At 48.8% G+C, this 17933-nt stretch overlaps 8 protein-coding genes across 8 annotated transcripts; 3 read left to right on the plus strand and 5 right to left on the minus strand.

The window, feature by feature from the left end:
- Window positions 1-313: 313 nt before the first annotated feature.
- Window positions 314-493, minus strand: PPTG_10640 (hypothetical protein; the record flags this gene model as incomplete). The annotated part of the gene is made up of 1 exon (XM_008906029.1): window positions 314-493. The coding sequence occupies one exon, from the start codon at window positions 491-493 to the stop codon at window positions 314-316; it is 180 nt and encodes a 59-aa protein (XP_008904277.1).
- A 206-nt stretch (window positions 494-699) lies between these two features.
- On the plus strand, window positions 700-1362 carry PPTG_10641 (hypothetical protein; the record flags this gene model as incomplete). The annotated part of the gene is made up of 1 exon (XM_008906030.1): window positions 700-1362. The coding sequence occupies one exon, from the start codon at window positions 700-702 to the stop codon at window positions 1360-1362; it is 663 nt and encodes a 220-aa protein (XP_008904278.1).
- A 498-nt stretch (window positions 1363-1860) lies between these two features.
- Window positions 1861-2265, minus strand: PPTG_10642 (hypothetical protein; the record flags this gene model as incomplete). Its single annotated transcript, XM_008906031.1, has 1 exon — window positions 1861-2265. One exon carries the CDS (start codon window positions 2263-2265, stop codon window positions 1861-1863), a length of 405 nt encoding a protein of 134 aa, XP_008904279.1.
- Window positions 2266-5136: 2871 nt separating this feature from the next.
- PPTG_10643 (hypothetical protein) lies at window positions 5137-5889 on the plus strand (the record flags this gene model as incomplete). Its single annotated transcript, XM_008906032.1, has 1 exon — window positions 5137-5889. One exon carries the CDS (start codon window positions 5137-5139, stop codon window positions 5887-5889), a length of 753 nt encoding a protein of 250 aa, XP_008904280.1.
- A 1973-nt stretch (window positions 5890-7862) lies between these two features.
- Window positions 7863-8615, plus strand: PPTG_10644 (hypothetical protein; the record flags this gene model as incomplete). The annotated part of the gene is made up of 1 exon (XM_008906033.1): window positions 7863-8615. The coding sequence occupies one exon, from the start codon at window positions 7863-7865 to the stop codon at window positions 8613-8615; it is 753 nt and encodes a 250-aa protein (XP_008904281.1).
- Window positions 8616-11048: 2433 nt separating this feature from the next.
- PPTG_10645 (hypothetical protein) lies at window positions 11049-13160 on the minus strand. The gene is made up of 3 exons (XM_008906034.1): window positions 12125-13160; window positions 11699-12052; window positions 11049-11636 (listed from the first exon to the last, which is right to left on the minus strand). Exons 1-3 carry the CDS (start codon window positions 12864-12866, stop codon window positions 11143-11145), a joined length of 1590 nt encoding a protein of 529 aa, XP_008904282.1. The 5' UTR covers window positions 12867-13160; the 3' UTR covers window positions 11049-11142.
- On the minus strand, window positions 13138-14360 carry PPTG_10646 (hypothetical protein). Its single transcript, XM_008906035.1, has 2 exons — window positions 13647-14360; window positions 13138-13486 (listed from the first exon to the last, which is right to left on the minus strand). Exons 1-2 carry the CDS (start codon window positions 14243-14245, stop codon window positions 13300-13302), a joined length of 786 nt encoding a protein of 261 aa, XP_008904283.1. The 5' UTR covers window positions 14246-14360; the 3' UTR covers window positions 13138-13299.
- A 1552-nt stretch (window positions 14361-15912) lies between these two features.
- PPTG_10647 (hypothetical protein) lies at window positions 15913-17023 on the minus strand (the record flags this gene model as incomplete). The annotated part of the gene is made up of 2 exons (XM_008906036.1): window positions 16838-17023; window positions 15913-16737 (listed from the first exon to the last, which is right to left on the minus strand). The coding sequence occupies exons 1-2, from the start codon at window positions 16967-16969 to the stop codon at window positions 15913-15915; spliced, it is 957 nt and encodes a 318-aa protein (XP_008904284.1). The 5' UTR covers window positions 16970-17023.
- Between the last annotated feature and the right edge of the window lie 910 nt (window positions 17024-17933).

A 17933-nucleotide genomic window follows, 5' to 3' on the forward strand; every position in this document is an offset into this window, starting at 1 on the left:
TCACTGACTTGGTTCTGTCCAGTAAGATCGCGTAGGCCAGCCGCAAAGTCGACGTAGGTCTCTCCCGGCATCATCCGTCTCCGGCTCACTCGCCATTCAGCAGCGGACTTGTCAGGTCGCTCCCGTATCGTCGTAGTAAGACCGTCTTCAACGTTGTCCACGTTCGCTCCGGGACAATTCTTGGTCCATCTGGACCCACTACCTTGCGGCGTATCTTGTAGCTTATTACTGAGAATATAGTACAGTTCTTCATCCGTCCATTCGCCTTGATCCGAAACTCTAGTCCCTTCCAACGCCAAGTCGACTTTGGCTATCAACGTCGACTCAGAGACAGTTGGAGATGGCTTGAACGTCGCCAACTCCAAGTCCTTGATGATCGTCTTTCGTCGTTGACGCCGTGGTGGGTCCGCGGGTACCGCGACCACTCGTCGTCGACGTTGTCGTCGTTGTTGTCCGCGCCGTCTGGGCTCATCATCGCTAGAGTCGCAGTCATCGCTACTGGCGGCCTCCATACTGTGGTCACGGGGTTATTGGCGCTCCAGTAATCACTACTGTCGCTACCGTCGCTGTTATCGGTACTGTCGTTGACCTCGCTACAGTCAGGAGCTGGAAGTCCTCTCTGGACTCGGCCCCCGCCTGCGGCTTGATCCTGTCCGTCGTCGACGGCTGTTTGGACTCCTCGTGTCGCTCCCGGTGGCGATGGTTGTCGTTCTGCCGGTGACTGCTGTTGCACTACCATCACTGGAGCCGCTTGTCGTATTACAGGATCCGGATCTCGTGGCTGCCAAGCCGCTGGTGTTGTCGCCGACTGTAGTCTCGCTGGCTCTCGTGCCGGCTCTACGGTGTGAGACTGCGGTGTTCGTTGTGGAGGTGACACCACAGGCACTGCTCTCGTCGTCTCCATCGCTTCGACTCTCACTTATAACCGCGTCATTGTCGACATCATCTGCTGGATCGTCGTCAGCAAGGCCGCTGCACCCGTATCCGATGCCGCAGCGTCGCCGCCACGTCCTACTGGTGCGTCTCGTTCTTGGATCTGCCCGCCCGTTGCAGATCCTACTGCAGCTGGTGGTGCCGGTGGCGTTCCAGCGTCAACACCGCCTCACATCGTTATCGTGTCCGTCACCTGATCCGTCTCTTCCTGTCGAGTCTGGGCTTCTGGCGGCTGGACACCGTATCGGTTGGTTCCCGCGTCGCAGTTCCCGTATTCGTCGTCGGATCCGAAGAGATCGGCATCACTGTCGCCGCTGGTGTTCCCGCAGTCTCCGTCGTATCCGTGGTGTCTGGCGACAACATCGACCGCGTGATCACCCCACTAGTCGCCGTCGGCACCGTGACTATCTTTGTTCTTGCCATTCGTAGCCGCGTAGCGTAACCGTCCGTAATTCTTTGAGTCGTTCAGGCCGTTCTTCGTGGTCTTGGCAATGTAGGCCCTGTATGACCACCATGCAACATGTCTTCCTTTACCCTACACGACGGGTTTGGTCGTCGACAATGCTGATATGCGTCCAAAGTCCTGCTGGCCATCAGCGAACAACTGCGCCCACTGCGCCGGTGCGTGTCCAACTGACAGCGACACCTACTTTATTTACGTTCAAACTGATCAATACAAACACTTCCTACGACACCAACTCACCGTACACCTTTTGCGTCGCACTGATGTCCTTTGTAGAGTCCGCGGTCAACGCTCACTTAACCACTCGGGTGTACGCCCCGAGCGCCTACCCTCACGAACGCAGTCTTCAGCAAATTCAGACCGCCGTTGCAGTCCTGCGCCACTCGCACTACTCGTCACCAGTCACCACGCCGCCGTGCACAGTCTGTTGCCAGTACCGCCGTCCGTCCAGTTCGTCCAGTTCGTCACCAGCGCTCGCCGTCGCAAGCTTCAGCGGCTACCGTCCAGTTCGTCCAGTTCGTGTGTCTCGGACACACTATCGTTCCGTCAAGGTCAGTCCAGGCGCTCACTAGCACTCGTCCCAACGTCCGTATGCGTTCTCCAACGCAGATTGCAGAGCACTTGCGCTCTCCGTTGCAAGTTCCAGAGTCACCGCCCGGCTCGGCCTTCGGGTCGTCCGTGCTGTCCGTGCCAGACGCCCAATACAAATGTCCATACAAATCAGTCGCCGGCTGGCGGTACTTCAACCACTCGCCATTATCGTCCACCGCATCACTCTTACTAAGCTTCCACGAGCTCTTGGTGCCGTCCAGGCTACTCGGGTTCGTGCTCCCGATCACTGTCGTGCGCGCCGCTTCCAGCGTGTCCATCTTCTCGCTCGGGTTCGCCCGAACTTGGTCGTGCCCTGCTACACTGGTAGTGTTTTGGTACGAACTCAATGTACAGCCCAACTGGGATTAATTTACGTCCATGTGGTAGAGAGTCAATCTGGACAACTGGTCACACTTTGGGTTACGGTACTGGTGGTCCGGATCCCCACGGTAGAAAAAACATGTACTGGAGAGTGCAGCGGGTCCGTTCACAGGTGATCTCGTCGCTGGGCCCACCTACGAAATACCCAGCGGCCCTGCTTCGCGGGCACCCCGCTCGGGTTTGCTACGGCTACGCTCCTCGCACCCGCTCACTATCATCGTGACCTAAGCAATACTAAATTTAAGATGTTTGCTGTGACCAATAGTTGGGATTGACCAGTATTCCGGTCAACGTCCGTGTGTTGTATTTTATACACAGTTTCATACAATAGAGAAATCCATTTATTTTGTCCCACTCGCAAGGATTTTTTACGAGGTATCGAGCTGCGGAGGGAAAACCATACATGACCGAATTGACTTAGAAAGAAAATGAAATTCTGTCTATCTGAATGCATTGTATGCACCTGGCCCGCGTTGTTGTTGTTGTAGTTGTCGTTTTCGATACATTAACTGATACGGATATGATCCCGTTGTCATACTTTTACAGCGCTATATTGATTTACTATTAATGTAAAGCTACCCTAATTCGATGCGTTAACGTCCGTGGATATCCTTGGTTATGCCATTTCACGTCGACTGGCGCGTAGTATTGCAGGTGTAACAGTATAGCCACTATCCTTGCATAGATGATAATTGATAATCAATCTAAAGAGGGATTAGGCGCGGCTTGCGCAAGCAAGCCGTTCGAACCGAACCAAGGCTGGAGGGAGGGAGCAGTCGTGGATTTCCTGCCTGAACAAGCCCCCCCCCCCTTTCTCCAGCATCAAAGATCTCGTCTCCTATTGTGTCCCCAACATAAATATTTGATAAAGCAGGTGCATACCGTACTCAATCCGTCATGCTCCTGTTCGTACTACTGGTTGGTAAAAGGTAGGAAATTTGAGTCACGGAGCCGCGACAACAGATGGTTCCCTTGGAGGGTGGAGTGGCTACCGCGGTTACCAAAAACGCCGAACTGAGTCAGCACTCAGCTTAGATTCTTCATCATTTAAAATATGTCTTGATTAGAAATTGTAGTGGGTGGCGGCATGACAGCCCAACCACGACCGCGCAATACAGTGAGTGAAGCTCTGTAGTTGAGCTATGGTAGCATGTGCTGATAGTTAGCCACTATGTAGTGGCTATGCATCGTGGCAGTGTCGCGGTCTTCCTCCTTAGTGTCGGGGTCGTGTATCTAGCAGGCCGACGTAGGAACGAGAACTAGAGCGATAATTCCAAATGTAACTTGATATATTCTGAGTACTTCTTTTTTAAGAAGGAAAAACACGACTGAGTTTCTTCCCTACGGCCTCCCCACGACCTAGAAGCTCCTTACCTGTCCACAAATTTTTACCACGCGGCGGTCCACAACGAGGTACCTCCACATTCCCTTCATTCCAGTCCCACTCTAGACATGAAATACCGACATCTGCTCCTCTTGTCCTTGTTTGTAGGATGTAGCCCGTTGAGTCTGTAGAGAACAGACCTTTTGGATGCAGTCCACAAGGAAAGTGAATCCTCCATCTAGCTGTAGACCGTGACAGCAGAGAGCTACCTGGACGTTGCCTTGCAGGACGCTGTCACTGGGATGCTAGTGATAGCTACGTAAAGTGGTTTGTCGGCGTGCATGTTATAGTTCAGTTTCGGTTTTGCATCAAAGTCGGCAAGCGCAATACAATTGGCAAGAGACTTACGGAAGTGCCAGCTTCCCCCCGACTGTGTTCGCGTTTTTTAAGTGTGACCAACTACAGAAATATTGGCGAGAAATGGAGAAAATAATTCGATGAGTACTGGATATTTTGACGGGAATAGCAGATTAAAATAGCGTTTTACGGGTAGAAGGAGAAACCCAACCGTAGATTCGTGTTAGTTTCAGATCTGCTCTCCAGAGCACAACAGCTGTGCCCTCCACGTCCGCACCCAGGCAGTGGAGGCGCTGCAATGAACAATCAACATGGTGCCGTCCTGTGGCACACCCCTATTCACGACAATTGAGCGAAATATGTTTTTTTCTGGGTACGAAAGATATCACGACTTTTTGGATGTTTTGCATCGCTGGTAAGGCTATAAAAAAAACCTTTTCAGTGTACGATGAACTAGATCATAAAGTGCTTTTGCTCAGCACTACCAGACCAAATCCCCTCTACTTTCTGTGCGCATACAATTTTTACGTTCTTCTCTTTTTATTTTACAGGTTTTGATAAACTAAACAGGAAAATTGCCAAGCAACACTCTTTTTTTTCATTTTCTTTTATTCACAGTTCGAAGTCCACTATTACTATTCGTGGTCATACTAAAAAATAAGCGAAGCATTATGCCTAAAGCTCTCATTCTCGCCCAAATCCAGAGCTGCTTCCACTATTGCCTCCTTAGCAACTGAGGCGAGTAATCGTCGTGAGGACGCTGGCAGTAGCACTAGGTTCTTAATTCACAACAAGTAAAATGCAAGGTCATCTTGTGTTGTAACTAAGTTACAGCCTATGCACTATCGATCTGCGCCGCATCTAAACAACGCATTTCGTGATTACTTTGCATGAATATGGTGACTTTACTAGAATTGCTCCGAAACCTTGAATCCCAAATCAATTTTTTGGATCGCGAAGAAGCGTGGCGATAACGAGTCTTGGTCACTGTACAGGGAGGCGGACTGAAGCAACAAAATCATTAGGTACACTTTGTTGCCACTTGACTTTTTCCCGTGCTTCCGACACTCTCAAGCTAACTGGATCAATGGTTCACTCCGTCGTACAAGCGTGTGCAGTAGCTGCAACTCTGTCAGGCATGGCCCTCGTGCTCCCAACTACTGATGCACACCAGATTGTGCTACTTCCAGAACCCCAGTGGACGACGAATGACAAGGATACCAAGTACAATCCGCTCGCTTTCCTGGAAAATCAGGGCTTTAAACCTCAGGAAGACTTCGCTGCATGGAGCAAGGAGAACGGCTACAAATCGCTTCGTGATTTCATGGACAGAGCCAAGTACGAAGTTACCCCCGGTGCTGATTTTTCCTGTGGTTTTACAAACCCCAAGGGTACACCACAACCTATTCCGGCGCAAGGTATCATGCGTTCCACCGGGTACACTCACGACGGTCCATGCGAAGTGTACCTTGATGATACCTTGGTGCTCCAAGGCGACAATTGCCATGAGAAATTCCCCGGCAAGGACTGCCCCATCGACTACTCATCGTGCAAAGGAACATGCACACTTCGATGGTACTGGTTGGGCATCCGCTTCCTGAAGAATGCGTACTCATGGCAGGTGTACAAGGAATGCATTCCGTTGGTGGGATCTGGTGGAGTCTCGCAAACGGCGCCAGTAACGTCGGGGACAGGTAAACCAGAGACTCAGGCAATGATATCGTCACCGGAATCACCAGCGACTCAACCGCCCATCATTTGGGGAACGCCCGCAATGAAGACGTCATCTTGGAGCGGAAAGCCGCCTATGCTCGGGGATCATCGCCGCCTGCTTAAGTGAGGTAGTCGGTCTTTAAGCTGAGACTCACTACATGTTCAGAGATTATTCTCTTGTGTCTGTTGAGAGTAATTCAAAGCACAGAACAAGGTACTCGTTGTCCAAAGATGCATTGTTCCGGAAATAGTTTTTGAGTGTTAGCTGTGATCTTATGGGCTTCTGCTGTGGATATCAATAATCGTTAGAGTAGGGGTTATCACGGTTGGCATGTTTGAATGTTTGAGCAACCAATCAAAGCAAGCCTTCACGTTCACTGTGATCGCTATGCGGTGCCTGACTGAGTGCCACAGAAAAGCGGGGTGGACAGCTTCACAACTCAAATTGGGCCAGGCGAAATTGTCATCTGACCTCCAACTTTTTCTATTTGAGATTTCAAGAATTGATGCGAAATTCTTTTCTATTTAAATATTAAATATTTTGCACTGGAATAAACTCTCACCACCTGCAGAGAAATCGACATTTTCAAATGTGTATAGCTCGACGTGCATTGTATCTAGGTCTTACCTAATGTTACAGAGAATTCAGATTGCATCGTTGACGACAGTGCGACGTGCACTTCGCGGATGCGCCTCGCAGACGCACATAGCGAAGGGAGCTCCTCACTTCATTGAAGGGACCCCGAAAAATAATACTCATAAAATGTTTTCGAACTTCTCATCAATGATTAATCCCGAGGAATCACATATTTAGGTGTATGCACAACTCTCTACGTATTTCTTGAGCCATGTTTCGTGTGGAAACCGTGAAGTGCCAAATATTGACTGTTTGAGTATCGTACTCACTCAAATCGTAGTTTGTAGTATGAGGGTGGCCATACAGATTAATGCGTTGGCATGGAACCAATGTGTTGGGTTTGTGGCAAATTTCGACTTTTCGCCTTTTATGCGTTACTGTTTACTCACGTTTGAGCTTAGGGACAGAAAATCACTGTTTCGGTTGCCGTACTTCCGTCCTTGACGGGCATAGATTAATTGCCCTGAACCATAAAAAAAAATGCAATTACTAATTTCTCGACATCCTAAAAATAATATTAAGTAACCTAAGAGTTGCATTTTCGGGACCCCTGCATTACTGGAAAAGACTCGACGACAGAGCTGGCCAGGTAGACACAGGCGCCTAGCGCGTCGTGTGTGAACGGTTTGTTTCTTTGTTTAGTAGTCACAATGGCAATCTCAGCAGCTTACTCAAATTTACATTATGAAAAGGTTATCTGCACTTTCGACTAGATTCTGCAGTGTTCACCTTGCACTGTAACCTCACCCACGCATATCAAACTTCCTTCCATTTTGGCGTCCTCAGTCGCTCAGATCGTTGGTTAGTTTCATTGATCGCGTGATAAATCAAGGTTTTGGTATTGTTGATCGTACTGGTCATCACTGTTAGCGTGAATGGAGCAGATCCGCGTAATCGTATGTTCAATTTTGGCCTTCATATACACGCAGCGAGCTGGTGGATTGCTACATCTTGCTGCTCTGTCTGTTAGCATCCCCAGTGTGCTTCCACGACACCTCAATCTTTATGTAAATGAGCCAGTCCAAAGTTATCTGACAGAGAACCACCGCACGGTAATCTTGGTAGCGCTGTCCCTCCAATCACACTTATTTGCGTGCATTGCGCCGTAGTCGGAGCGAAGCATCATGTTTGCTTTCGATCCCAAGCCACCCAAGACTTAACGAGTCGCTTTTCCAGAAATTATCTCGTTGGTTTGCTCTGTGCCATTCCTCTCACCTCACAGATTCTACCGGTTATTCCTCATCTCGTGCGCAATCAAATCGTTTGTCTGAGCTTGAGTTTACGCACTAAGTCAACTTAAGCGCTCCTTGGTTAACCCGGTGCGTAAGCGCATTCATTACCATCTCGACAAGTTGATGCACCGAACTCCTGGTAACTTGCCTAAGCTAGAAGATCTGCGTCGACAATATCCTCACTTTTGAAAACTCCCCCATCTAAGCACTCAACAACCAGCCTCGTCACCAATGACTACTATCGCCAAGACTGTTCTCATCACAGGTGCCACCCGCGGGCTTGGCCTCGCATTTGCCAAGCATTATTCAAAGGCGGGCTGGAAGGTCATCGGCACGGCGCGCAATGTAGATGCGGCCGACAAGCTCAAGGAGCTGTCGATCTTTAGGATCGTACAGCTGGACATGAGTGACGAAAGTTCGATTGCCCACATGGCCAAAGAGCTCGACGGTGTCCCCATCGATCTGCTCATCAACAACGCCGGTGTCGCGGAGCTAGACTCGTATACCACAGCCACCAAGGAACACTTTATGCGCCAATTCGAGATCAACTCGGTGGGTCCGTTCCTCACTACGCGTGCACTGCACAACAACCTGAAACTGGCTGCTGACGTGCATGAGCTCGCGGTCGTCGCGTCCGTCTCGACCATCCTCGGCAGCATCGAGGCGAATCTGGACGGGGCCTTTGGTCCGCCTGAGAAAGTCTACTACGACAACTTCAAACTACCGAACGGTGGGCTGTACGGCTATCGCGCGTCCAAGACTGCGCTCAACATGATAAACGCCAATCTGGCGATGGACCTTAAGAAGGACAAGATCGCCGCGATTGTGCTGCAACCGGGCTACGTCAAAACTGACATCAACCACCACAACGGCGTCATCGAGCCCGAAACTTCCGTTGCTGGTATGACTACGGTGCTTTTGGGGGTCACACTCGAAGACACATCCAAGTTCTACGACTTCCAGGGGCCTGAGCTACCATGGTAGTCTTGAAAAAAAAATCGAAAAAAAGTTGTGTTTGTTCGATTTCGACTGTGACTGTGACCACATAGCAACGAGAGATTTGGTGGGACGACTCGCAGAAGAGGAACAACCGCATCGGGAGTGTTAAACAGCATTTTTCGAAAAACAATACACACAGAGCTTTTTTTCATCATTAACATCTTCTTTTTTCGAAAGTTGAGTTACTCCATATCGATTCAAGTCATTAATCAAATTAGTGCCCATTTAAAAAAAAAACCTTCTACCCGCGTAATGGTCCCGTGCTGGACCTTTTTGATACTAATTGCAGATGTTGTGAGCAACAATCTCGCATAACTTTTTGCCGCGTATGGAAATTAAATTAAAATATGTGGTAACGCACACACCAACAAAAATGTATGCATCAAACGCTGATACTGCGAAAACCATGTATGCATCAAACGCTGATACTGCGAAAACCAGTCTGATCGACGAACTGGCCGCGTCCTAAGTTTGCTCGGAAAATCTATCAAATCGCGAATCCTTTTTATTAACCGTAGAATAGGACAGAATATGTTGGATTACTGTAATCCCGTCCTCATATCCGGGCGGAGACGGGAAGCTACAGCTTGAAGCCATGAATAGATTGGTTTCGATTGTGCTGGTGACGCGGAAATAACACAAAGACCATACACAACATTAAATGAGAGTGGACCTTAGTTCATGGGGATTGAAGCTCCTGCATACCTGGAAGCGATTACAGGTCAGCTACTACGGTGGCAAGTACTCCGTCCATCGGGTGTTGGCCTTGGAAACGTACACCAGAACTACGTCGCCATGGCATGTCCTTCTTGTATGCTTATGCACTCCATTGCCTATGGTTACACTCGTATTCGCTCAAGAGTTGGTACCATTACAAGACCCGAGTGTAGGGTGGAGCTCCAACTATGGCTTTTGGGTCCGAACATCCATACTGGTATTTGTTGGTATCCCCACGCTGACTGTCCAAGCGACATATTTCATTGATGGAGTAAAGATTCCCGTCGTTCGTTTGGTTCTGCTATCGTTCGTCTCTTCGGTCAGTGTTATCGTTTGTTCAATGGCTATATGTAGCCATCTTATGTTCCCGGTTCCATTTTTCCTGTTGTCGATGTTTCCAGTGCTCAGTGTGGTGTTAATAATCGCGTTTCGAGTTATCATAGGCGCACGAATTATTCATCAAATATTGGCTCATCGGGGTCAATTAACGAGATATTTGCACTTTGTCAACGCGAAATGTCTGCTGATTTTCATCTATCCTGCCTACGAAGCCTTATTTCACGCGGCGCATGGGACTCACTACCAAATTATGGTTATTCTGCTTCTCCCAGTGATGAAGATCGGCTTAAAGAACATCATGCGACGGCGGACAACTCACTTGGAAGATATGACACCAGAGGCGGTAATTTTCACTGTGGACTTGTTTAATTCGATCTACATGGCCACCTGTATGCAACGGGCGTCTTCCCTTCTTACTGTCACTGTCATCATGGTCGTCGATCTCTCCCTAACGATAATTATGCTGTACGGAATTCACCACCGAACCGCTACTGCGCTGGGGAGACTTAAACATAGCGAAAATGCTCAAGAGAGTGACAACATGTTGGATGCTCTTTGTTTTCTATGCCGAGATCTCAAGAAAGTTAAGAAACAAACTCGAGGTGAAATTCGCATTTACTCCTGTCTCCCTTATAAATTGCAAGCGGCAGATGAAAGACTCATGGCTTTGTTGGGTACAATTCCTGTGGAGAAAACCTCTAAAGCCGATACGATCCAGCCAACACCCAATGGAGTTAGTATTTTATCTCGCAATAGTTTCTCGAATTTACTCAAGCTACCCGTGTTTTTCTTTCAAAGTCGAAACGGTACAATTCATCCGTTGATCTCTGACGCAGTCAGTCCTTCGCCGAAGGCCGTAATTCGACCCGTGCAGAGCTTAGGACCTGTTTCTTGCGCAGAAAATTCTCTTGTACTAAGTGACACGCTGGAAATACTTTTTACGATGGAATGCCTGGTACTTGCCACATATCTGGAGGCTGTAATCCCATTATTTTACGCCATCTATATCCTCGTTATCGTACGCCTACCAAACGCACGCTATCATACAGAGTTGGTGGGAATAACCCTCGATAACGTCGGCACAACAGTTCTCCCTGTTTTCGTGTTTGCACTTCTGCAAATTGTATCCATTGTACTGCTGGTGATATTAATTAAGCGAAACTGCGGGATGCGGGCGCTTTATCAACTCGCATTCGTGTTGGAGACACAAATGTCGCTTGTTCAGGGCAAACTCATGTTCTGGATGCTCATCACGCTATGCTTTCGCCTAGTGCATTTTGGTACGTAAATTACTAATGCGATAACGTTTTTGTCTTACTGATCTCAAATTCCGATTATCTTATACAGGTGTCGACTTCACGTTCCAATTCATAAAGATGTAGTCATTAGCCGGTTTAATTAATCGTAGTTTTTAAACGATTTTGATCTGTACAAGGCTATTTACACATTAAAGAAATTACACAATATAAAATTGTTGCGAGTGCCGATCCGAGATAGTAAAGTCTGAGTGTGAGGCAGAACTGGAAGCCGAGTGCAACATCGCCACTGAGTCTGTGATACTTCTCTCTCGAATAGAAACGTCCTCACCGGTCGACGTGAAGCTGCTAGATACACCAATAGTAACACGGTTACTGCAATCGTTGATATCTTCGCCCTGCTCAGAGTCGCAGCTTCCGAGGCTCAACGCACTCTCAAACCTCCCAAGACCTCCATCCGTTCCATAGCTGTCCAGACTAATTTCAGTGCCATTGACTGCATGCCCTTCAGTATTATTTTCCCGATCTAGAGCCACCGAGTCCGCCGATGTTGTAGACGCAATAGAACCGCGAATAAACTGAAGACTGCAACGTTCCATCTGGCCGCGTTTGATGGGATCGTAGTGCCAGAAAAGAGCATCAGTGCGCTCAAACAACAAGTTTCCAAAGTAATTATCACCTACAAGGCACCACACTTTAAAAAAAATGGTAAATAAATATTCCACGCTGTAAAACAAAAAAACTTCGTAAACTTACTGGCTTGCTCGATGCCTCCGTCGTGCTGCAAATTGATCTCGATATACCCCGTGAGATAATGACACGGATTCCATACAAACAGCAGCACGTTGTAGATACTACGCTTTGCCGTCATGCTGTGGAAAATACTGCCGTTTACGTTATGATCTGCATCGACGAGCGTCACGAGAGAATCTGTGGTAAACACGCCAATCACTGTCCCGCTAACTCGATCCGGAGCTGGAAAGGGAATGTGTCCACTGACTATTCGGTCATCTTTTCGTGGTGGATTACTGAGTTGATTGGGCAATAAATCAGTCAAATTAACGAGAGTCCACGACGCAGCTTGAACGACTGCAGCTACGGCCTTCTGGTCTGAAAAAAAAATATACAATAGAATAAAAGTCAGACTCTGTTCTTAAAAATCGAAAGAAAAAAAACACTTACCGTCGAAATCCAGCGGAGACGTCCACAGACATCGCTGTCTAATCGCCAAGCGATAGAGCAGCGGATTGCATCCGAATAAATATTTTAGTATCGGGGCTATCACCACTGCTGATGGGAATTTGAGTGCAAACTTGACGAATCCTTGTCTGTCTATGGTCCCCAGTATCGCACAAATTGTATCTCTCCAGCTCCACTTGGGCCACCGACTGCAGCTCTGCATTAATGCCAAGTTGTCTCTTAACAGTAATATTTTCAGCGACGCCAGTGAATACAGCAAGCTAATAACGAGAATGATCGTAAAAGTTCCGAGCCAATAGACCAACACAACCATAAGACACGGAAGCGCCACAATCCCTAACAGCAGCGCTAATAGTTGGAAGCTCAGTCCTCTCTCCACACTCTTTGTAGGTCTCTTTAAAGCTGCGATCTTGTAGATCTGAAGTATCGTAAGTACTGGTAACGCAGTTATCCCAACAGCCACATAGACGACAGCTCCAACTGGCAGTAATAAGAGCAATGTACACCCCGTATACAAGTCCACGAACTCGACTTGATCCACTCGATCTTGGTCGTCCAGTTCCTGGTGAGTCGTCAGCCAACTGGCACGAGTGGCTTCGGTCTTGGGCAGCGACTCTTGCAGCAGTTTGGCCATGGAGGCGTCGGAGCGAGACACAAAGTCACCCCAAGGACCCCCTACGGACGTGGCATGGCGGATCGGCGCAGGGTTCGAACCCGACGACATGAAGAGAGGCCGAAAATGACGAGAAAGCCTCGAGTGGCACTACAATCGGATACTTTTGAGAAGTGAGCCGCCGTTTTGCTGAGACCTGCCATGTAGCCATACTTTAGCCTCGTTATGCACACGTTTGCACCAAGACGTTCAAGCGGAAGGCCGCTCTGGAGAAGAGGATACGACGGCCGCTGTGGAGAAGAGCGTAGCAGGAATCACATTGCAGCATCGAGTAACAGCACGTTTGAACATTTCAGCATGTTTTAACAACGATAAAACCAAATTTAATGAGCGAAAAGTGATGTGTTCATTCTTGCTCGTTAGAAAGTTCTCCTCTCAATGCCAGCTAGACAGAGACCGAAAGAGAACATACCAGTGCGCGACTTCTTTTTCAAAAAGTCACAGCGAACCTAGCACGCTCTCCTTCCAACTTCTAAATGACACTTTAGTTGTTGGCCTTCTTCTCCTTCAGCTCACGCTCCTCCAAGATGTTGAGCTTGACGCCCTTGCCCTTGGGCAGCGACACCCATGGGCGAGCCTCCTTGCCAACGGCGAACACGTTGCCGAGACGCGTAGCGAAGTCGTTGCCAGCCGAGTCCTTGACGTGGGCAATGTTGAACGAGCCCTGGTGTCTGAAGTAACAAACAATCAACGCTAAGTCAGTACATCTGCCGCATCACTAATCACGAGGACAAAGTACTGTCATCCTCGCTAGAAATAGACTAAAGTGTCCCAATGATGATGTAAACCACCACACCCAGCTCATAGTGAGTCAAGAAGGTGTGTTCCTACCTCTCAATGTGGTGCAGGATGCCGACACGGCCCGAGTTACGTCCGCGAGTGATGGTCACCAGGTTGCCGACCTCGAACTTGATGTGGTCCACGACCTTGCCAGTCTCCAGGTCAATCTTGACCGTGTCGCCGACCTTGATGACCGGGTCCGGGTAGCGGATCGTGCGGCCGTCGTTGGTGGCAATGTACGGGATGGCCTTCTTGGTGTACTCCTGACGGATGACCTTGGCGAGCTTGAACTTCTTCTCCTCGTCCGAGATGCGGTGCAGCACGAAGCGGCCCTTGGTGTCGTACAGCAGACGGAACTGGTCGCCCGTCTTGGGGAGCTCCACGACGTCCATGAAGCCGGCGGGGAAGTCCGGGTCAACGCGGACCTTGCCGTCCACCTTGACGCTCTTCTGCATGCAGATCATGGTGACCTCCTGCTTGGTGAGGGCGTATTTAAGGCGGTTACGCAGGATAATGATGAGCGGCAGGCACTCGCGCAGCTTGTGCGGGCCCGACGACGGGCGAGGCGCCCAGATGCCGTCCAGCTTGCCCAGCATCCAGTGCTTGGGCGCGCTCATGCGCTTAAGGTGCTTACGGGGTCCACGAGGCATCTTGACTTGATAGGAAAAGGAGAACTAATGGCGACGACTTTGTGGCGGCAATTGTTGCCTCGCAAAAGTTGGTTGGCTGGGGATTATGAGGGTTGAGCTACGTCGCGGGAAATCTCCGCATATGGGGATTTGTAAGATGATCAAATTTTGTATAGGAATTTGTGAGAAGCAGATTATTGGGCAGTTGAAACGGGACAGGACATATTTTCAATTAAGTACGATCTGTTAGGAAAAGAAATCTTCAACGTGGTCGTTGCCTTCCTGCAACTTCATTGACTATGATCCATTTCATTGCGCTTGAAGCATGATGACACGCAGCAAACGTGTGCTCTGCGATAGGAAATACTTCATTCGTACTGTGTTTGCAACTAAGTAGTGAAATACAGGCAGATGGTGGCAGCTTTTCGTGAAATTGCACTTTGTCAGATTTAATGCGTCATTATTACGTGCTGCATACATTTCGACAGTGTTCATTTGCAATTTTGCGCTCAACCGAACAAACCGATTCTGTATCCAACAACACCGATAAAATGCTATCTTCATCAACCCAGCCCGGTGATGTGGATGCTTTCATCGACTCGTACCTCTCCAAACACAACTTTTGGTTCGGATTGGCAACTGCTGACGCGGATTCTCTTCGTGCAGCGTGCCTCCGTCGCGATATTAATGTCGAAAGCTTCATCGAGAGGGGCAAATACATCGAGGCGTTGTGGTGGAGACGGATGGGGTCACTGGAGCAGCAGTCTCCTTCGATTGCAAAGCTCTCTTCACTGTTTCAACGACAGCGAGATCAGCAAAAGGAACTTTTTTTAGGAGCAGTGTGACGAACAACAGCTACTCTTCCAGTATGAATTCGACCAACTTCAGAGTTTCTTCCAGGCAGCAACACCAATACCTACACCAGCTACAGCAACGGCAGCTGGAAGAACCAGCAGCAGTCGAGAGAACTACAGTGGAAGTCCCACCAAATGTTGCTCAACCGGCAGCAGAAATACCTTACCAGCACAAAACTTCTGCAACTAGCGCCCATGTCGCGTCAGAAACATGTTCAGGTCTCGATACCAGACGAGGATTAACTTTGCGGGTACTCGATGGACGTAAATCGCGTTTACTTGGCGTGAATTTTTAGGTTCGCGGACGCCTTTCACTATTAAACGAGCATTGCAATTGATTTCCATGAAAGACACTCGTTTTGAGCCATTTCCGGGAAATATTCTGCTAATCCGTGCAATATTGTAGTTGCGGGAGCCATGAGAAATAATACTCAGTACTTAGACAGGTCTTAGGTCTTAATAGTGATCTACACAACCAAACTGATGCAATTGTATTGCAATTCGCATCTTACGAGTCAGACAAGTACAATATCTTAATTGAGGGCAGTCATTGATAGTGAGTGTGCAAATCTACACCGCCCCAAGACAGCAATCACCACAATACCGCGAATTCGTGGAGCACTGAGTGCTTCCAAATAGGTCTGAGCATGGAGCTCTACCACGGTAGCTCCAGCGCTGACGCGGCGGGGTCTGCATTGAAGAACTTGCTAGTATCCTACGTATATAAATACGAAGCTCCCCCTACCACAAATACAGTATTAATCACGAGCTTTATCAAATGAAGCTTCCATTGATAAGTAAAGAGATCGTCTTTCTAGCCAGGGTCGTTATCGTTTACCACGGCAACTCCGATGAAGGTATGATGTTGCCCTCGCCGAAATGCTTGCTTGTCCAGGCCTCCAAGTCCTCGATCAGATCCTTCCCTGCTCTCGTATCAATATTCACCTTCTCCAAAAGTCCGGCCATCTTCTTGTAGCTGCGGAGATTGTGCTGCCACCAACGAACGGCGAATTTTTCAGCAAAGCTCTTGCCGTCTACAGAGTCTCCGTCAGCTATTTCAGTGTTTTGACTCTCGCTTGGAACAGGAATGGTGGGGTCTGCGTTGAAGAACTTGCTCGTATCCTCAAGCTTCAACTTGGCCACAATGTCGGCCATCGCCGATACCGTGTCGGCGGGCTTTACAACACCTTGATGGTGGGTCATGTCCGTGTCCACGTACCCGGGGTTCACTGTCACGACTGCGACACCGTGCTCACGCAGGTCCATGGCCAACGAGCGGGTGATCATGTTCAGCGCGGCCTTGGACGTGGTGTAGCCATACTGACCGCGGAACAGTTGCGCGTGTTCGTCGTTGTTGCATGCGATGCTTCCCATGATGGAAGTGATCTGCAGGACGATGGCGGGAGTCTGCGTGTCGGTCGCGAGTTTTAGATTCGGCAGAAGCGCGCGAGTGACGAGGAACGGTCCGACCGCGTTGACCTCAAACACCTTCATGATGTCAGCTTTCGTAGCGGTCTCGAAAGTCGAGTAGACACCAATGCCGGCGTTGTTGATGAGCAGGTGGATAGGTACCCCATCCAACTGGCGAGCCGTGTCGAGCACAGTAGCCTCGTCACCGGCGTCCAGTGTGACAATCTTGAAGGGCGAGAGTGCAGCGAGCTGTTGGCATGGAGCAAGAAGCATCAGTAAAATAGCGTGGCGTCAAGTTGGCAGTCAACTCAAAAAGTAAAATTTAAAGTTTTGCATGTGTTCGACGTACCTTGTCGGTGTTGCTTCCGGCGCGAGCCGTTCCGATGACATTCCACCCGGCCTTGGTGTAGTACTCGGCGAAGGCAAGTCCGATGCCGCGTGTGCTGCCTGTGATGAGGACGGTCTTCTTGGAGGCTGCCATGATTTTTCTTTTGGAGTGTTTTTGTTGAAGTGTGGTTGTGAATGTGGTGGGCTCAAAGTGAATTTGAAAATGAGACGACTTGCCAGTCTGGTTGTCGCGAGTGAATAGGAGCATAGTAGTTGCGAGAACGGAGGATCCGCTTCCACGCGTACTGATTGCCTTAAGTGGACTTTGCACTCGTTTGCTTGCAGCGGTGTATGTGTTTGGTACGAGAACATTATTGATAGGTAGTGCGATTTGGATAATCGATTGGATTAGAATAATCGTGAAATTCTAATCACGATCACGAGGAATGTTGGTTTTCGTATACATGAACACGTATAACGTGTAAATAAGTAGCATTTGCTCATTCATGAATTGTGAGAAGGGGTCGTCCGGACTGGTTCGCTATGATTTTCTGTGTTTGGCTTCAAGAATATAATATATACTTAAACGGGTAAGTATACGGAATTGTACACGCTGGGTGATTTGGGGGAGATTCATTCAAAGAACCGTCCTGTCCAATTTTGAGTAAAACCCACAATACGACTGGCTCGTGAATAACCGAGCATAATGAACTGTACGCCCACGAAATCGACAGTCGCACAACACCCAGTAAACAATGTGCTGGTTACGACGAGGAATTGATGATTGCGGGGATTAGAGAAATCGTATCATACTAAACATGAGCCCCAAGAATGTTGGCTTTGGTGCCAACCAGCAAACCAATAGCCGTCATGGTTTTTCAACTTACTCGTTAGCAAATCTAATCAAGTAAACGAGTGCAAAGCCCACTTAACGCAATCGACGCGGTCTCACGACGGCCATGCTCCTTTTGCGACTGTTGATTATGTGGAGAGTACATTACCATCGGTTGTTCACGAACCAGTCGTAACTACGGCGGTAAATTGCATCGCAATGCACGGTATTTGTCTACGGCAATCGCTTTGGCAGGACGTCTTTCTTCGAACATGTATTTCCACTG

This window comes from Phytophthora parasitica (assembly GCF_000247585.1).
Source record: "Phytophthora parasitica INRA-310 unplaced genomic scaffold supercont2.22, whole genome shotgun sequence".
Lineage (NCBI taxonomy): Eukaryota > Oomycota > Peronosporomycetes > Peronosporales > Peronosporaceae > Phytophthora > Phytophthora nicotianae.